This window comes from Lolium perenne, chromosome 1 (genome assembly GCF_019359855.2).
Source record: "Lolium perenne isolate Kyuss_39 chromosome 1, Kyuss_2.0, whole genome shotgun sequence".
Classification (NCBI taxonomy): Eukaryota; Viridiplantae; Streptophyta; class Magnoliopsida; order Poales; family Poaceae; genus Lolium; species Lolium perenne.
In genome coordinates this window covers 186,556,480-186,576,723 of record NC_067244.2, presented here as the reverse complement: position 1 = coordinate 186,576,723, position 20,244 = coordinate 186,556,480, and the positions used below count along the sequence as shown (strand labels likewise).

General features: G+C 38.2%; 3 protein-coding genes across 3 annotated transcripts; all 3 read left to right on the top strand.

The window, feature by feature from the left end:
* The first annotated feature begins 5,700 nt into the window (after positions 1-5,700).
* Positions 5,701-7,108, top strand: LOC139833456 (uncharacterized). Its single transcript, XM_071823749.1, has 3 exons — positions 5,701-5,818; positions 6,246-6,341; positions 6,468-7,108. The coding sequence occupies exons 1-3, from the start codon at positions 5,788-5,790 to the stop codon at positions 7,106-7,108; spliced, it is 768 nt and encodes a 255-aa protein (XP_071679850.1). The 5' UTR covers positions 5,701-5,787.
* Positions 7,109-17,309: 10,201 nt separating this feature from the next.
* LOC139833453 (uncharacterized) lies at positions 17,310-17,927 on the top strand. Its single transcript, XM_071823747.1, has one exon. It carries the CDS (start codon positions 17,310-17,312, stop codon positions 17,925-17,927), a length of 618 nt encoding a protein of 205 aa, XP_071679848.1.
* A 755-nt stretch (positions 17,928-18,682) lies between these two features.
* On the top strand, positions 18,683-19,300 carry LOC139833451 (uncharacterized). The gene has a single exon (XM_071823746.1). The coding sequence runs from the start codon at positions 18,683-18,685 to the stop codon at positions 19,298-19,300; it is 618 nt and encodes a 205-aa protein (XP_071679847.1).
* The last annotated feature ends 944 nt before the right edge of the window (positions 19,301-20,244 follow it).

Here is a 20,244-nt window from a genome sequence, read left to right as displayed (position 1 = left end):
ATAGCATAGTCAAATGACTCAAATGCATGTAGAATCTTGGAGTACATGCTGGCTAAACATTCTCACATTCACGGTTTTACCATGAATGGCTCCGATTGTTTTGCTAATAGGGGCAAAATAGTGGCTCGTATTTTAAAATGGCAAGCAGTTCAGCGAAAGTGCAGCATGCATATGTGACTTCCATGCTAATTGAATTTCATATATTCGTGAATTTCATGGAAATACATTTATTGTCTCCACGGAAAAAAAATCATTGTTTCACCTTAAATTTTAAACACTGATTTTTCTACTTTTAAACAACGCACACAACACTGATCTTCTTATCTGAACATTTTTGTGACAGCTTATAAAACACTTGTTTCTAAGATTTTCTTTATAGAAAAACTAGTTTGGAAAAATCACTTTATTTTTTCCTTTCACCATCATGCTTCAAGCTGGACATGAGAAATTCCATCTACCTGAGAACAAATATGCAGATGGACAGCATATGTGTGACAAATTTGACCAAATTATATGCATGTACGTACATGAGTGTGTAGATATGTGCAATAAGTTTTTTATGTGTTGGTTTTGTACTAGCACACAATCCATCCTGTCATATTAGTTGTCGCTGGTTCATTACAACTTTGTACTGAATGAAGGACAACTAATATGGAACGGATGGATCGAGTACAAATTTTCCGCGGACTGGTTCTTTTATGATATTATAGAGTTTTAGCCCATTTAAACTCGTAGGATTTTTTGCTTAGCTCTGCCAGAATCATACATGTTACTACATTAATGTATTTGCAGGGATCAGATGCCAATCCTATTTATCCTCCAGGACTGGCAAAGGTTGCGTTTAAGTTCAGACATTCCAGTGAGTGAGGGCAATGTACTATACCACCAGCGTTAAGGTTCATTGGAACTCCATTTACATTAAGTAACAAGCAGTTGAATTTTCATGGTACCAAAATTAGTACCAAGTGGGGGTGCCTTTTGCTGAATGCATAATGTTCCACCTTTTGTCATTGTTTATGTATATTTCGCTAAAGCATGTCTCCGGACCTTTGAATTTGGTGTCATTCGTGCATCAGCACCTTGCACTTTTCCAGTTTTACTCTTTTTTGAAACACATAGACTTCTCTATGTTTAAGGGTTAATCACGGCGTATGATGTCAAATGACCTAATCAGAATCAGCGAGTGCACATGCAAAGCACATCGAGCAGAAAGGTTCCGGCCATTTTCTTTTAGCTCGGGTTAGAACTAAAGGCTAGCTCTTAAGTTGACATCATTCAGGCGCCGGAGGTGGAGGTGTTAGGTGACTAGGCTTGATCACTTTGTTTCGGAAGGTTGGGACAGTACAACAACATTTACCCAGACATTGGTGTAGCACTAGCCGTCTAGGGTTGTACAACTTGTTTCCGGTGTTCTGAGCTCCAAATCAGTGAGCTGATGCATGCATGCATGTGTTCCTACGTGGAGCCGTGGAGGATTTATCTTTGTAAATGTAAAGGTGACAACATAATCTATTCTCCGATTGATTGCTATCAACTTTGCTGATTTGTGTAAAAAATATACACATTGGTTGATTCAGCAGTCACCAGAATCCAACACCGTATCTGAAATTTGACGGCCCGTTTCCGGCCAGTTTCTCACGAGCAAAACTGACCAAGATAAAGGTTTTGGGTATTGGATTTTACTTAGGGTCCATGTAGGACCTATAAAAGGAATACTATTTTATTTTTCTAAAAGGGAGGATGCTCTCTTTTTTTTTACTGCCAGTGACTTCAGGAATTCAAATACTAGATGATATTGCGTTAAAAAATACACGTACTTTGATCAAAGCGAACCTAGGGACTAAATTTAACTTTTTTTTAGAACACCAACTACATGTATCTTTAGAAAGAAGGGCATGGAGACGTCGTAATTGAAGTTAAGATCATTGTCGAGCTAATTACACCTATAGTCCTACAACTTGTCCATCATGTGAAGGTTTAGTCCTACTACTTGCAAAGTGTGAAGTCATGGTCCTACAACTTGAAAATCATGTGAAGATTTGGTCCCCAATCAATCAAAATCTGACATGTGGCATAACAGTTTTTGCAGAAGCACCCCTAATATTTTTACCTGGCACATTGGACCCTTGACGTCTTCTTACATGTGGGTCCCACCTGTCAATGCGTATCCGAAAAAATTAATAAATTACGCAACTACAGAGGTTCGAACTCACGATCTCGGGTTTCCAGTAAACCACAGCAGCCACTAGATCCTGCAGCTCGTTGTGATGTACATGAGGACGTTAACTTATTTTATCTAAGATAGCTAGATAGAAAAGTAAGAGAAAACAAATAAAATTTTATTTGCTGGGACGAGGTTTCGTACTTGCAAGATACAGACGAACTGCCTCCTAACCATACTTTTCTTGATGTTCTACTTAAGGACGTTATAGCTTTATACATTTGTTTAGTGTTTTTTTGCTATTTCTCGCCAGGATGACACTTACACATATTTTGAATTTCAAAAAAATTGAAATAAAAAATTTGCACGTACATCTTCGGGTGCTATGCGTTCACAAAGTTATTTCATAAAAAAATGACTTTTCTAAAAAAGATAAAATTCAGTGTTAGAAATAATACATTTCACAAGATAATTTTTCGCATATGACAGGTGGTCTAAAAACTACACAAAAATTACAAGCCGCTTGAATGGAGAAGACATGTTTTTATACAAAGTAGTAAGTAGTATAAAACAGTAGAAAAATAAAACCTTTAGAAAACTATTATTTACCACATGTATATTAAAACTCAATTTACTATGTATTAATATTTAAAGACAAAACACTCTATCATATAACATAGTATATATGTTGAATTGTATTTGTAATCTAATGTATATTTATCAAATGAAATATAATACTAATGTTTTCACAAATTTTACTTGTCCATGTTTCTCCTATATTTTACTTCACGAGTTGTAGTAAAAATAGAATACACAACTATAAACACCTAGAATACATTTAGACAATATATCAAAGACGGTGATGATTTCTCGGTTGATTTAAAAATAATTTATACTAGGTAGTTATCAATGTGTCTAGTAAAGTTCACAAGTGACATATTCTCATGTATTTTACGTACATATATAATTCTTTTCCAAAAAACTGTCCTTAGCGTCGACTTAAAAATAGTTATTTCTCCATCATCCCAATAATAAGGGAACTTATAAAAAAATACTCTGAGGCCAGAGAAAATATATCTATTCATGAAATCTAGGCTTGCAATAACGAATCGTGCACTATAAAGTTTTACAAACATGTTCTAGATCTAGCTAAATGGGGGTGTACATTACTTAATTCTTCATGGACAGCTCCGAAGCTAGGGAAAAATACATCTATTTATGGCGTTTGCAATAACAAATCAGTACTATGAAGTTTCTAAAAACAAATGTTTAGTTGCGAAAATTGTATACACTAAACTAGTTTAGAACAAAGGACCATGCATTTGTATTTCACAGTCGACCCAAGAATCATTTAACGGAATAGTTTATTTTTTATATTCTTAAATTAGCTAGCATGGTTAAAAGCCCTCAAGAATAATGAAAACATGCATCCATCTTTTATATATATATATATATATATATATATAGGTCTGCTATTCTCGAACCGGTTCGAGAATAACTATTCTCGAACCCTTTCTGAACTTCCTAACTTATCGCATGCGAACTTCCCGTGAGTCTTCATATTTTCGCGTCCCACGTCCCGCTCGCGTCCCGCTCCCGCGCGCGTGTGAACTTCCTACGAGACAGCGAATCGTTACGTGTCCCACCTCCCGCTCGCTACCCACCTCCTCCGTGCTCGCTCCCCACCCCTCCCTGCTCGCTCCCGAGCTCTTCCATGCCGATTCCCTCCCTGCTTGCTCCCGAGATCTTCCCTGGCGTTTTCCTCCCTGCTCGCTCCCGAGCTCCTCCCTGGCGATTTCCTCCCTTGCTCGCTCCCGAGCTCCTCCCTTTTACTCGATGCGTTTCTTAGAACTTCGGCGACGGTGGCGGCTCATCTCCGTGCTCGTGTCCGACGCTCCATCGACGAATTTGTTCTCCACTGGTGCATCGCAGATCGTCGATGTCTGCGGCACAGTTTCTTCTATGCTATCCGGACATTGCTCTTATCTTTTTTATCTTGATCTGCAGATTTGTTTTTTCAGATGGCCGTCGCACAGCTTCGGCGTTCTTCTACGTGAAATCCTCGAGGTTGATGGCTCCGCCGTTATATTCTCGCGTTTTGTTTGTCTTCGGTAATGGTATTGGGTCTCTCTCCCCTGTAGGATTTTTGTTTTGATAGGTTTGCTTTGATCCTTATCCACGAATTTTGTTTTCACAGATCTATGTTCTTTTGCTTAGTTCGGTATTTGCCTATGCTTGTGTAGTTATGTTTTCCTCAGTTGATGCAGTGATGACGCGGTGGTGTTCATGCTTACACTTTGATGTAGTAACAGAATCCAGATAATGCTTGTTATCTGTGGGTTTTTTCGTAGCTTACAAGTCTCTGCTCTGTTTTTCATTACCAGCAGTTCATGTTTGTTGGTGTTATAACAAATGAACTTCTTTAATTTTATGATGTGAACTACCGGAATGCATGAACTTTGTCAATTGCATGTTTGATTTTCATCTTTCAGATAAGTTGTGGCCTCTATTTTCACATGTAAATCCACATCGAGCATGTATGTATATCTCTGTTTGTAAGTTGTGAACTTCCCTTTAATGTACTATCCAATTTTGTTGTATTATTGTTTTTCCATTCATACGCATGTTTTTATCTTTTTTTATCTGAAAATGAACTGCTGTTACTTTATTACGTGAACTGCTGTCAGTTTACTTCTGGTATTCTTTTTCTTTAACTCCATGTATAAATTAACCAGTGTTAATTTATTTTATTCTTGTACCATTAAAGGGGGGGGGGGGGTTGGGGGGGGACCCCCCCCATACTAGGAAATGAATAGAAGGTTTTTTAATAAATGTTTAAAATATAGTGTAATACCTTTTTTAAGATTAGTGAACTCCTTTGCGTTTACAGAAGTGCACTTCGTAATTGTGGTGGGGAACTCCTACCCGCTATATTAGGAAATCAATTAATGTTTTTAAAATATACCCAAATACCTTTTTTCAATATGAGTGAACCCCTGACGTATTTTTCAAGTGAACTTCGTAATGGTTGTGGGGACAGTGCGGGTGTGACCCTCCCATCCTATATTTTTCCTTTTTTTTTAGATAAAGTGAATCGCAGTCGCAGTTAAATGTGAACTTCCTATTTGTTTCTATCTTACTGACAAAGGTAACGTTTCAGTGTTTTTTTTAATTGTTGCCTCCTTTTTTTTTTAATATAAATTTGGTGCAGTTATTTCTCAACTCCTCTTTTTACTCCTCTTGTCTGCGCTTCTCCTTCGCACTCCCCACTTCCCCACTCGCAGGCGGACATCCCGAAACTGCTACATCCTCTCTGCAATGGCGGCGGCGCTCTAGGTAACTGCTGCCCCCCCGATTCGTTTGCTATCCCCCGTCCCCTGTTGCTATTCCTTCGTCCTACTCGAAATCCACCATTTCCCCTTTGGTCTAAACCCTAGGTTCGCTGCAGTTTGCTCTTCCTCGCCGTCTTCGGTGGTTGCCGGCGATATTTCCCCGTTCGGCCGGCGGTTGGAACTCCGGCGCTACTCTGATTCTTCTTTGCGGTGGTTCTAGTTCGTCCCAGACGGGCTGGTCGGCTTCAATTTTTGGTTTGGGAGTCCGTTCCTCTTTTTATTTCTCTGTGAGTGATGGATAAGGATGCTTCGACTGGTGGTGGAGGTTTGTTTTTCGGATTTGTATTTTTACTACCCATAAATTCATGCTTTATTCTTGCGTTGTCAAAAATGAAATATCCATGTTTTTGTTCTGTCTTATGACTGGCCCTTTTTTTTTGTTCTAGGGTTTGCTTTTCTGTAGGCTTTTTTTCTGTGTTATAATTCCCCGTGGTCACCATTTTAGTGTTCTATCTATTTATCTGTGTTTCTGTATAGCACATGTTATGAATTACCTGTCATTTAATTGAACTCACTGTATTAATTATGTTCATTCTTCCTATGTATAATGTTTATTTTCATGTACAGGCTGTTTTTTTAAAAAAGTGAATCATGAAATTAACATTTTGCTGCACATAGGAAGTATAAGTCTGAACATGAATTTTTTTCCTATGTTTCTGACATTGAATTTTTTTGTTTTTTGTATTTTTTAGGGAAGGTATTTGATCATGTTGATGATTCTGGTGATGCTGTGTTTTCTGGTTTGGGGAATTTATCTTCTAATATGACAGATGATGCTGATGAGTCAGGTTAGGAACATACATATGTGAACCTCACTAACATTTTCTAGTGAACTTCCTTTTCCTGCAATCCATACAAGCTTTCTTGATTACATTTTTACTCTTTTTTTTGTGTTATTTGTTTGTGTTATGCAGCTGACAAGACTATAAGAGAATCTCTGGATTTGCTGAACCAGGATTTTGCTGCATATTCTGCTGACAGTTTACCGCGTTTCTTAGATCCCCCAGTATTTGACAGGACTCCTGCTGTTGAGAAGGGTAACATGGGTAGCCCTGTTTTTGATTATACTCCTCTGCGGCAAGTTCTTGAATCTGAAACAGTTGAAGCTACACCTGTAATGGAAGAAACCCAATCTCAGTCTGTGGCTGGTACTCAAATAGTTACTCAGGATTATATGGTTGAAGAACAGCTTGCGAAGGAAAAGGAGAGACAAGCTGCTAAATTAGCTCAGCACCAGGAGAAATTGACTACATATTACCGGAAATACCCTGCGAAAGCAAAGTCTGTTAAGGGTAATGCTGTTGTCAATGATGTTCCTCCTAAAGTGAGGAAAGAAAGGGTTGTTTGCAGGAAGATAAAAGAGAATTCACCTCTGGGGAAAGCTGCTGCTGCTGCTGCTGCTGCCCAGCCCAGAGATCCTTTGCAGCAGACATACGCCCCAGGTGGCACTCAAGAAGATGTTGCTGCTGACAAGGTTTATTTCTTTTATGTTCTTATTTTGTTTATTCTGTTAAATTCCTTTTTTGTTCACTTTTACATATGTGTACCATTGTGAACTTCTCTATTTTTTTAAAAAAATCTCTTGCTTACATCCGGGCTACAAATCTGTGCGGCGCAGCCTAGGTATTCTTTATCTTTGTCCGGTCCACTTGTTGCTTCGGAGCGAGTTTCATCTCTGAAATCACGTCTGGGTCACCGTAAACGTAAGATTGATGTCGATGAGACATATGTCCCAGATTCCATCAAGATGGTGTTGTCTTTGGCAAGGTTATTTTTGTTTGTTCATTTTTACATAATTCTTCCACTGTGAACTTCTTTGTTTATTGAATCTGAACTCTTCCCTTTTTATGCATCTCATTTTATGTAGTGCAATGCTAAAAAGAGTCGTACAGAATTGGTTAGCGATGAATCAGACTTTGAAGCTCCTGCCAAGGTTAGTGTAGTGTGAACTTCCTCTTCTCATTAATTTTTTTGTGGGTTTTAAATGTTTTGTTTTTTTATGCTTTTTTCTATACCAGGGGAAGAAAGTTGGTAGGAAGCCAGGTCCTTCTAAACCTGTTGTTTTGGAAGGTGATTCGAAGAAAGTTCTGAAAAGGCCGACAAAGAAAACCATGGCTAGGAAGAGGAAGGCAGATGAAGATCTTGATGGTGAGAAGACACGTTTTCAGCAAACTATTCGCTGTTCTCTCGGTGAAGTTCGTTCGACTGCAGCAATGTTAAAACAGCAACACAGATTGAAGGTTGAGCAAGCTGGTTTTGGCTGTGTTTTTCAGTGGGTCCTGGAGGGTAACATATCGCGTGTTCTCATGTGTTATTTGATGAAGACTATTGACACTTCTACCATGAAGTTGGCTTGTGGATCTGGCAGAGTTCTAGAGGTTAATAGAGACACTGTTCATCAGGTGTTTGGTTTTCCTATAGGAGGCGATACTCCTATCTTTGCTGAGAATCTGGACATGACGAGTCATTGGCTCTTGTGAAACAAGAGATTGGGATCGAAAGCAATGCTAGTATTGAGCCTAAAGATCTGCGTCAATTGTTATCTGATCTTGTTGAAGACCCCGAGAAGGAAGATTTGGCTGTTAAGGTCTTCTTTGCCATTCTTTTTAGCAAGCTCATATGTCCTGGTTCAGCTACCCGTGTCGGTAGGGAAGCTGCAATGCTTGTGAACATGGATTATGATAAGATGGCAAAGATGGATTATTGCCGACTTGTTGTTGATGAGTTGAAGCGAGCTGCTACTAAATATCAAGACCCCGATATCCCTCAGGCTGGGTTAGAAGGGTGTCTTTGTTATCCCCAACTGTTATGTATCTTGACATCTTTCTACCACCACATTCTGTCATGCATACTCAAACTCCTCGCGCAAACTTTCTGCATGAGAAACCTCTGAAGGCTATTTACAAAATGGACATTCAAAAGAATGGTGGACCAGACTTGATGAAGTACAAGTTTGGCAGAATTGTGGTTAGTTTTTTCAAACTGTAACCCTTTTTTTATGTGGCATCTGATCTTCATACTACGTCGCAAGTGAACTTCCTTATGTCTTTTTTTGAATGTTTTATGTGGCATATCAGGTTTACTTTTTATATCCAAGTGAACTTACATAGTTTTGTATATATTTTTTACTTTTTATGTATCATCTGAACTTCATATTTTCTGCTAAGTGAACTCCTGTATTACAATGCAGTGGAAAGGCCGCAACCAAATCGCTTATTCATATCGGTATCGTGTTGAAGATTTAATTGTTAATCTTAATGAGGGCACCCATTGTAGTGAGCACGATCTTGGTAATGCCAATGAACATCCTCTTTGGAGGTCATTGCGAGATTCCAATTTCGCAAATTGCTAATGTCAACACGAAAGACAATCACCGATCTGCTTCAACTAGTGCTTTGGGATGCCTTCTGCTGGTGTTATTGATCAGATTGGATCAACTGTTGCGTAAAGTTGAGCATCTCTCTCGTACGATTCCGACTACGGTGATCGTCTGAAACAATTTCAAGGTCGGCTTGTCGATGGTAATTTCCCAGTGTTGAAGCACTTTGGATGAGCGATCAAAGCGTGAAACATCGTTCCTTGATAGCTTGAGGGGGCTTTGTCTCTAATGCGCACAGGTTTTCTTGATTTTGGTATGAATCGGGACTCTTTGTGCAAGCGGTTTGAGAGCCGTGCAAATGTATCGAGGCAATAATAGTGTTGAAAGTAATGTTCGAAGAATATTTCTTCTTGTTGAAGATGTTGATGCGGGACTTGGTCGGTCAATTTCTTGAAGCTGAGGTATAATTAGTCATTCTTGAACTTATGTCCATCCCTTTTTATGTGAACTTCCTTTTTTATCTCTTGTTTTGTGTTATTACACATATGTGAACTTCTGTGTTTTTTCATGTGAACTTCCTTACCTTTTCTTTTTGTTATCCTCTTATTTTTTGCGGGGAAGATGCTAGGATTCTTTGAGGAAAATGCACCTCAAAATTCAGGAGATGGTGATCATGCACTGTGAATGATGGGTTTGTTCGTCGCCAACCCCTCAATGTCCTCCAGCTTTTGCTGGTGATCATGTTGAAGATGCAGTTTTTGAAAAATCACCTCCTTTAGCTGAGGTATTTTTTTTTTGTGTTTTGCAATTTATTTTTTTATTTTTTTTATAGTTGGGCTTTTGTTTTGTTTTTTGTTTGTGTATATGAACTACTCCATCTTCTACATCTGAACTTCTGTTTTTTTTTTTGTTTGGTAGGTAAATGAAAAGTGTGTTGAGAAGGATGGTCTTCCAGATGACAGTGATGACAATTCATCTGTTGATCGTTATTATGTCAAGCATAATTTTGTCCATCCGGCAACCCCAGTAACTCCTCCTTTAGATGACAGGTGATGGTAATTCTGGTGGTGCCTGTGACAAAGTTGCTGATCATTATTCTGAGTTAGACTCTGTTGGAAAGGGGAATTTATTTCCCGAGATAGTTGCACATTCTGATGGAGACAAAGATGCTGAACACCATGTTGAAGATTGTGCAGTTACAGGAAAAGGTTTCTCAATTCCTGAAGATCTTGTAACATGTCAGGATGGAAATGATGCGAAGGATGCTGCCCAACTACCTGGCATTGGTGCAGTTGTTTCCGAAACATGTGCTGAGGCTGCTGATGATGTTGGTGTATTACCAGCTGCTATGGATTGTAAGTCTGTTGTTGCGCATGGTCGTGAGGAAGTAGGTGTTGCTGCTGCACGGGGAGAACTGCCGGGTACTGAAGCCAATATAGAGCGCAGCACTGGTGCTGATGATGATGACAATAATGAGTTTCGGTGGAGATAACCATGGACGCGATGCCTCTGATTCGATTGAGCGATCGAGCTCATTCTTTGAAGAATCAACAGATGACTTGAGCGCTTCTATTGAAGAATCCCCGCAAGACTTAGGCAAGGATATCTGAATGGGGAACATACAGTTCTCCTACCCCACACACCCTCCCCTAATGCTAGCCCACCTTTTTATTCTTTATGTTTACTCCTCATATATCTCTATCTAAAACCTTTTTCCCTTTTTTTTTTGGTTTTTTATGGGGGGAGGGGTGTGGTGGGGTGCTTTTGTATATGTATTTTGTTTTTCGCTGTTTGGCATCATGTTCCATGTAAGACACTTTCTAATGCTATGTAATGCGGCATGAGTTCATGTCGTAGTTTTCATTTTCTGCATGTATATGACTGACCCGGGGGGGGGGGGAGTGATATCGTGTGTGTGTATTTTTTTGATGGTAGCCTTCATTGATGAACTGTGGGTCTTCTGGACATTCCAGTTTCTGCACCACGTTCTTGAATATGTGAACTTCTGGAATATCATCATCTGAACTTCCTTTTTTGTTCTTACATTTTGTCTGTATTTCCTTATTTTTTGCAGACCCCAGTTTATGTTCGACGCCTCCACTGTCTCTTCAACCTATGATGATTAAAATCAAAGAAGTATATGAAAGCGTTTGCAAGTTGAGGAAAGATCCCATAAGAAGGTTCTATCTGTTTTTTAGGCTTTTTTCTTTTTTGTTTTGTTTTGTTTTTTATTTTTTATTAAATTTTTGTTTTGTCCTCTAATTTTTGTGTTTTTTTCTGCAGTAATAAGACCCTTTTCAGGAATGATCAATGTGATTGCACGATCGGACAAATTGCTGAAGCTTTTAAACCCAACGGTTTTCTTTGTTCTCTAACTGTTTCTGTTGGAACATACTTGCTTGGTCGAAGTACAAGAATTACGATAAAATGGTGGTACCATACAATTGTTACGTAAGTTATTTCTCCGTTCTTTTTATCATTTTTTAGTTTTTTTTGTTAATGTAGGTGCTTATTTTTTCCTCCTTTATGTTTTAACCTTCTTTTGTGTTTCATTGTCATGTTTGCGAGAGCGAGATATTTGAAAGAAATCTGAGTTCTCGGCTTGTTCGTAATATTTTCAGCGTCGATGCTCCGGAACGTTTGGACCACAAGAAAGTGGTACTGACTGTTGTCTTTTTTCTTCTTTTCTATACATCTGAACTTCACTAATTATTGCATGTGGACTTCCTACCTTTTTTTCCCTCCCCTGTTGTACATGTTACTAAAATAACTCAGTAGTAAAGTTAAATGTGATTTCTTATTTGAGGAAATAGTCTACCTTTCATACTTCTAACCTGTCCTTTTTTATTTTTATCATTTTAATGGCAGATTCTTTTTGGTACCTTTGATCCTCCTGATCCATGTGCACCACACGTTCCTGGTCACTTCTGTGTTGTTGCTTTGAACCTTGAGAAAGAGCGTTTTGAATTGCTTGATTCGTTACGCGATATAAATGATCCAGATGGTAAGAAGCTGTTACATACAATGGCATACGGTATCAAGAAGTTATGGTCGTTAGCGAGAATTCAAAGGGTGATCATTTTCATCCAAAATCCATCGACCACTTCAAGCTTCACTATGTTAATTCTCCAAGGACGAACAAGCTGCGTAAGCGTTTTTCCCCTTTCTCTTGTTTTGCTCTTTATTACGTATACATTGACTACGGGTTTTTTTTTAACTAATACAATTGTTTTCTTTTATTCTTATTCTTTGTTGTGTGTTTTTTTTGCAGCCATGATTGCGGGTTCTTCATGCTACGGATCCTCCGAGTCTTATGATGGGGAAAGCATGTGCTTGTTCGATCAAAAAGATATTCTAAACATCGGGATGACCATGTTATATAGCTGGGTGACAGGTGGAGATTTCAATATCGACCTGAAAGATGTTTTAGGTGTTGATCCTGGTATGATTTTTACTTTTTCCGCAAAATATATCGCTGGCTATGCTCTATAACACATGTTTTTTGGACTGCACTGTTTTTGTTTCTTTTTGTTTTTTTGATTCAGAAGTGAACTTCCTGGTTTTGTATACTTTTCATGCAGGTCCATCTCTTGGTATCAAGGAAGATAATTTCTCACTTTTCGAGACTCAGTCATTCACACCAGAAGTTCAGATTATCCCTGAAGAGAATTTTGATAGTCTTGTAAGCAAGTCAAAGAAGATTATCCAGAGGCTGCATTCCAATACCGAGAAAATCTTCTAGGAATAAGGTTCACGACACTTTGCGAGAGAAGGGGAAGGCTGATGTAGTTTTGCTCGACGACGATGATGATTACGATGACTTTGTCACTCAGCTTGGTAAGAAGCTTCTTTGCGAAGCCCATTACAAAGGATGTTCGGCGCTGTTCTCCGACTAGCGGTGATGATTTTGAAACTCGAAGCCCGAGCAGTCTAGTGCTAAAAATCTGGTTCTTTCGAATAAAAGGCCTACTAAATTGTCCAATAAGTTCAGGGAAGAAGTCCCAAACTTTGTACCATATGTGTTTCCTCATTTATCCAAGGCCAAGCAGATGATGGAGTTAATTCTAAGCAAGGAGTACATCAAAGCTCATGGAAGGTATGTTTTTCGTTTACTACTTAGTTAGTTTTTTTTGTGGCATATGAACTTCATATCTTTGTCTTTGAGTGAACTTCCCTAGGTCTTTTTTTTTGTGTTTAGGAGAGTTTCATTTTTTTATATGCTAAGTGAACTTCCCTAGTCTTATATATATATATATTTTCTTTTTTTTAATGTGTGTGCAGTGTCCCCCTGGTGAAGTTCTGCAATGATTTTGATGATCCTGTTTTAGTTGATGCCAAGTACATGTATAAACTGTTTGGCCGCTGTGAAATGTTGGAATCCGACATGATGGATCGTATCATCAATTACTGGAAGGATGATCCAGGGATGAAATATATTTTTGAATCTGGCTCTCGTGTTTTGATGTCACCTCATACTATCCCTGTAGGTTTTTTCAAACATTGAAAATTAATTTTTTCAGATATACCTTTGTATGCATATACTTACTTTGTATAGTTTTCCTTTTTTTTGGTTGTGTTTTTCCTTTTGTGTGTTTGTGCAGTACTTGCTTGATTTTGCGCCATTCAAGCTAAGGGACAGCAATGGTAATCCATTACCGAGACAACCTTTTGATGTGATGTCTGCTGCTAAAATGTTCAAGCGTTATGTTCGGCCTAATGAAAATTTCTTTGAAAGCAAAGTTGGTATGCTTTTTAATCTGAACCTCTTCATATTCTTTGTAGTGAACTTCCTTTGTTTTTTTTGTTTTCACGTGCGTACTTCCTTTTTGTTAATTTTTCGGTTGTTCTTTGAGCAGATCATCATCCCTCATTTCATGCATGATCATCACTCTGTTTATGTTATGAACAAGTACACTGGTACGTTGGACATCTTTGACACTATGAGGTATACTGGTCTGGCACATACTTCAAGGAGTCGGCACCATGAGGATCGTGTTGAGATTGTACGTGATTTTCTTTTCATCATTTATTTATTTACTTTTTCACTGCTATCATTTTTACTATTTTTATGTGAACTCATTTGTTAATATAATGTGAACTTCCCAGCTTTTTCTTTTATGTGTACTACGCAACCATTCAAACTTTTTTTGTCTGTCTTGATATGTTTTTACAATATGAACTTCCTAGCTATTTTTTATATTTATTTAAACTGCTGAAACCATCTGACTGTGTGTGTTAATTTGATATGTTAGTACACTGTGAACTTCCCAGCTTTTTATATGTTTTTTAAACTGCTGAAACTATCTGTAGTGTGTGTGAACTGATATGTCAGTACTATGTGAACTTCCCAGCTTTTTCTTCCTTTTTTGTTTTTAAACTGCTGAAACCATTCACTTTTTGTTTTTTTTTTTGTTTTTGCAGATTAATAGGATGGTGGCCTTGTTAAAACAGGTGTATGGTGTTGCAGAATTTAACAAATATAATGGTAATATACGGTGGGATGTTGTTCTTTGACGGTGTTCATATCCAAAGACTCCGGCACAAGGGGCTAATGAGTGTGGCTTCTATGCTCTAAGAATTTGTGCTACATACGGTGGTGATAAGATTGCTGATAATATAAAAAACCAGGATGTAAGTGTAGTGCTGTGTTTTTTTGGCTGTATAGCTCTTTTGTCTTTTTTTTACTGTTTTTCATATGTTTTTTTGCATTCTGATTGTCTACCAGCGGCGTGTTGAGGATTGGAAAGCTGAGTACATGTATCGGCTCTATTTCATCCCAAGAATGAAATTACGGCGGAGCGATGGCCTAGTATGTTGAAAGATCTCATGCTGCTTATTGGTCTAGGTTCGCAGACAACCCAGCAATCATTGGGATCTGCATGATGATGACCTGATTCAATTTTTTCGCAATTAGTAGTTGATAGGATATTCAACATTTTTATTTTTGTTGTTTTATTGAACTGAACTTCTCATTATGTGATTGAATTCAGGATACAGATGTAATTAGTGAGGATATGTTCTTTCTTTTTTCAAAACAGCAAGCTGTCCAAAATCTGTGCTGTATTTTTTGTTATTAGTGAACTTCTCTGTCATCACAGTGTGAACTTCTTTTTTTTTTTGCCAGTTATGTGTGTAAAAGTATTCCCATATCCATTCGTTTTTCTCAATGCAAACTGTACTATTTTTATTCCTGTATATTCAGAAATGATTTTTCATGTAGGAACTTCTGTGAACATAAACTTGCTAATCTTTTTTCATTTATAAGCGAACTTCGTACTCACTCTATGTGAACTTCTTCATAAGCATTCTTATTACATCAACAATCTTGAAACACAACCATAATTGTTCTCGGGGTCTTGATACAAAACATAAGGTTCAATAAAGTAAACTGGTACATAATTTTATTTTCATAGTAAGTTTTTCAGACTCGGTTGCTAAGACGTGTCACGAAGCAATGAGTTCTCTTGTTCCGTCGTAGAAGCAGAACATGCAGATATCTCCATCTTTTATTTCTGCACCCATGACTACATCTGGCCAATTTGTTGTCATCACTGCATTTCCAGTTGCAACTTTGTTTATCCTTACCCGTGTACCAACCCAGGCATTTGTGTTGGAGGTTATTGGAATTGTTGTTGGCTCCGTTAGATAATTCTTTAGGTGTTCTTCAGTGTATTCCTTATCGAAAGTCTGCACGAAACACATGAAAGTGAATATCATAGCCATGTTCAGTGTATTCTGTAAGTGAACTTCACAGTTTCTTTTATCTGGACTTCAGTAAACATTTAAATATCGGAAGACTGTAATAAAGTTAGTAATACATGTTGGTTCAGCCAAAACATCATATGTAATACAGGTAGTGTACGAAAATAAAGTTTTGTAAGTTGGCGTTTTTGGTATTACCATTTTGCCTCTCGTGATGTTGTTCGTTGTCTTCCCCATCTTGCATACATAATATGGGATTGTTGGCTTGTAGTCAAGTACTTGCCTTTTGAGATGATCCAGATTTTCCTTGGTCATTTCAACTTCATTTCCGAAGTGATAGTGCTTGTCAAAGATTTCAAATCCATGAATAGTTGGACCTGCATAAAAAATAAGCACATTTTTAGTTCCATAAAGTATTTTTTGAAGCATTTCTATCTTTTTTTACCTCTTTTACAGGTCTCTTCATCGCTTTCGCTGTCGCTGAGGATGACGTACGATGGACCAGCAGCCATTTCTGTCACAAGATTCCAGCATAAAACATTTTTTGTACTAACAGGACCTCTGCACTTTTTTGAACTGAACTTCCACTTCTAGTCTGCATTTTCTGTTGTCTACATTTTAAACTCCAACTTCTTTTATTATATATTTTTTAAGTTTCCCAATCACAGTATACTAATGCCGGCTGGATACATGTTTGTAGATTTTAAAACCCTCCAACTTATTTATTTTTTGTATATTGTTTTCCATTTCTTTTCACAAGTGAGCTTCTCGGGAGTTCTTAACTGAACTCCTCTTCTTGTTCATTAGTGTCTATTCCCCCCTCCCCCACCCTCTGCCTAACATGTTTTTATTTGATTTTTTTGATAGATCTATCGTATGCAAACCATTTTTTAAGTAATCTGTAAGGTATTTATTTTGTTAAATTGTTAGATCTTGTTTTTTATACTAGTCTAGATTCAAAACCACGGCCATGAAGGATGAAAGAGAGGAAGATCGACGGCGATTCAATGAGTAGATGGGATGGGGATGGGTTAGACGCACCTTCTTTTTGTTAGGTAATCCCTTCGCTTTTCGATCTTTGGATTACTTTTACGTAGATCTTGCTAGACTTCTCTTCTTCTTCTTTTCTCTGTTCTTTGTTCTCCCTTTGCTCTTCCTTCGACTCCTTCTCCGTGGGATGTTTCTTCCGGCGGAACACCGAGCGATGGTTGAGTTTTGTTTTGCGCCGAGTGGTGGTTTTTAGTGGGTTGGGCGTGGTTTGGTGGGTGGGGGGTGGTTGGTTGGTGTGGAACAGCTTTTTATTTTTTCAGTGTTTTTACTCTGTGCGAACGTTTGCACTGTTATCACGTGAACTTCTTTTTGTACTCTTTTTATGCTTTTTTGTTTTGTGCTTGCACGTGAACTCACAACTGGCCCCGGATATATAAGATCCTTTTTTGTTTGTTATGCCGCAGGATTTTTTTTGTTTTTTTGTGGTTATCTCTCGGCTGTTTCTGTTTTGTTTGATTGGATATGTATTGGTTTGTTCCCTGAATTTGTGGATCACGACGTCTGTTGTTACATTTCTGGAACTATAAATACATGTCTTTTTTCTTCTGTGTTTCGGTGCATATCAATCACCGATTCTTCTCCCTTTCTTTTTTCTTTTTCTGTGTGTTTTCTCTGTTTCACCGATTGCATGGCAAACCCTCCTTTTTCCCACGAGTACACATTCCCCTGCCATAGCACAACCACTATGAAGGTTTTGTACACAAATGCAGCAGCTAGTGTTGAGGAGTGGATCACCAATGCTGAAGCTTCCCTAGGTTCTTCTGCTAGGAAGATTGTTGGTCTTGATGTTGAGTATGATAAACTCAGTGGAACCTATTTCAATCCGAAGAAAGCTGCTGTGATCCAGCTATGTGTTGGCACTGATGTTCTTGTGTACCACATATGCCATGCTGATGAGAGGAGTGAAAAGTTGTATGATTTCTTTTATGGCTATAGGTACACTTTTGCTGGGTTTTGCGTCGCAGAAGACCGCACCATTCTGTCACGGTCAAAGTACTATGTTCATAATGTTAAGGATATCCAGGCAATATGGAGAGATCCGGACAACAGGAAGAGAACTCAAGGTCTGAAGGATGTTGCTGGAGCTATTATAGATCCAATCTATTTTGAGATGAAGGATGGTTTTGGAAGGGCAGAGCACAGGATGTGGGCTGATCCGCCGCCTCTACCGCCTAAGCATTTGGAATATGCTGCAAGGGATGCATATGCCACGTATGAGGTTTTTCGGAGGCTGGATGTGTTTGAGAGGGGCTTCTTCTCCTTATTCAAACATCCCGAGAAGAAGCGTGGCAGGGATTGGTGAAGATTTTAGTTTTGTAGGGACATTTTTATTTTTATTTTTTCTATGATCAGATTGTAATCGTTTACTTTACCTACATTTTTCTTTAGGTTTTATGTTTAAGAGAACTCCTTAGTTGGTTAGATCTGAACTTCGCAGTCATAATTTTCTATTTTCACTTTGTGTTTCCCTTCCCTTTTATTCATTTTATAATACAATGAAGATGTCCCTATTTTACTGTTTTTGCAATCCTATATGTTGTCTGTTCATTTTTTTAACAATTCAGTACCTTTCACGTATGAATAGTATGTGAGAACTTCGCTTGTTTGATATCTGAACTCCTTTTTCTTGCATGTGTGTTCTGTTTAATTTTTATACGAACTTTTTTTCACACCGTCATACATAGTGAACTTCGCGGATAATCGGTTGTGAACTTCCTCTGTTTTTTTAAATCAACATTTTACGTGAACAAGCGCCTAGCGGTTGAATTACCGGATAAGGTCCTTTTTGTTTTTGTTATCCCATGAATTTGTTTTCTTGTTATCTCCATCGGCTGTTCTATTTATTTGTTTTGGATATATCTTTGTTTGTTTCCTGAATTCGTGGATCACGACGTGTTTGTTACATCTCAATCTATAAATACAGGTCTTTTCTTTTTCTGGCTCGGTGCACGTGAATTACCAATTGCTTCTTCTTTCTTTTCTTCTGTCCACCGATTTTGCATGGCAAACGCTCCTTTTTCCCACGAGTACACATTCCCCTGCCATGGCACAACCACTATGAAGGTTCTGTACACGAATTCAGCAGCTAGTGTTGAGGAGTGGATCACCAATGCTGAAGGTTCCCTCGATTCTTCTGCTAGGAAGATTGTTGGTCTTGATGTTGAGTATGACAAACTCAGTGGTACCTATTTCAATCCGAAGAAAGCTGCTGTGATCCAGCTTTGTGTTGGCACCGATGTTCTTGTGTACCACATATGCCATGCTGATGAGAGGAGTGAAAGTTTGGTTGAGTTTCTGCATGGCTTTAGGTACATTTTTGCTGGTTTTTGCACCACAGAAGACTGCAAAGTTCTCTCACGTTCAAATCTCTATGTTCATAATCTGAAGGATATCCAGGAAATATGGAGAGATCCGGACAAAAAGAAGAAACTTCAAGGCCTGAAGGATGTTGCTGGAGCTATTATAGATCCAATCTATTTTGAGATGAAGGATGGTTTTGGAAGGGCAGAGCACAGGATGTGGGCTAATCCGCCGCCTCTACCGCCTAAGCATTTGGAATATGCTGCACGGGATGCATATGCAACGTACGAGGTTTATCGAAGGCTGGATTTGTTTGAGAGGGGCTTCTTCTCCTTATTCAAACATCCCGAGAAGAAGCGTGGCAGGGATTGGTGAAGATTTTAGTTTTGTAGGGACATTTTTCTTTTTATTTTTTCTATGATCAGATTGTAATCGTTTACTTTACCTACATTTTTCTTTAGGTTTTATGTTTAAGAGAACTCCTTAGTTGGTTAGATCTGAACTTCGCAGTCATAATTTTCTATTTCACTTTGTGTTTCCCTTCCCTTTTATTCATTTTATAATACAATGAAGATGTCCCTATTTTACTGTTTTTGCAATCCTATATGTTGTCTGTTCATTTTTTTAACAATTCAGTACCTTTCACGTATGAATAGTATGTGAGAACTTCGCAGCTGTTGATATCTGAACTCCTTTTTTCTTGCATGTGTGTTCCTGTTTAATTTTTATACGAACTTTTTTTTCACACCGTCATACATAGTGAACTTCGCGGATAATCGGCTGTGAACTTCCTACTGTTTTTTTTTAAATCAACATTTTACGTGAACAACTGCCTAGCAGTTGAATTACGATATATTTATTCTCACAACATCCTGTGTAGAGGTTTAAAATAAATGATATTTATGAAAATTCCTGTTCTTTACAATTTGGATCAGCAGTAGCATGAACAAATAGTGAACTTCAGCAGTATATTTATTCTACACAATGTAACCAACTACATATTTGTTTTCAGTATGAACTATTCTATTTTTTTTTTCCTTTTTTGTGTCTACCTCTTCCTGGTACTCCTTCTTATAGCTGCTGGTGTAGTTTGTGTTTTCTCCTTGTTCTTCTCCTTGCTTCTATCTTCCATTGTGTTGCTATCATTTTCTGTTGACTGCAGGTGTAATAGCTGTTCCTCAAGCTGCCTTCTTGCGCAAGTTCTAGAGTTGTGTCCCCTTATCTTATTGCATGTACCACAAGCTTTCACCCCTTTTGGTTTCATTGTCGCACCATCACTTCTTTGTCGTTCAACAATCTGTTGTTGTAGTATCTTTTCC

What these genes read in the sequence shown, in the direction of transcription:
- LOC139833453 (XM_071823747.1), top strand. Translation starts at nt 17,310, where the DNA reads ATGAAGGTTTTGTACACAAATGCAGCAGCTAGTGTTGAGGAGTGGATC.
- LOC139833451 (XM_071823746.1), top strand. Translation starts at nt 18,683, where the DNA reads ATGAAGGTTCTGTACACGAATTCAGCAGCTAGTGTTGAGGAGTGGATC.
- LOC139833456 (XM_071823749.1), top strand. Translation starts at nt 5,788, where the DNA reads ATGGATAAGGATGCTTCGACTGGTGGTGGAG. An exon ending in TGCTTCGACTGGTGGTGGAG is followed by an intron (nt 5,819 to 6,245) that starts GTTTGTTTTTCG and finishes TGTATTTTTTAG; the next exon opens with GGAAGGTATTTGATCATGTT. An exon ending in AGATGATGCTGATGAGTCAG is followed by an intron (nt 6,342 to 6,467) that starts GTTAGGAACATA and finishes TGTGTTATGCAG; the next exon opens with CTGACAAGACTATAAGAGAA.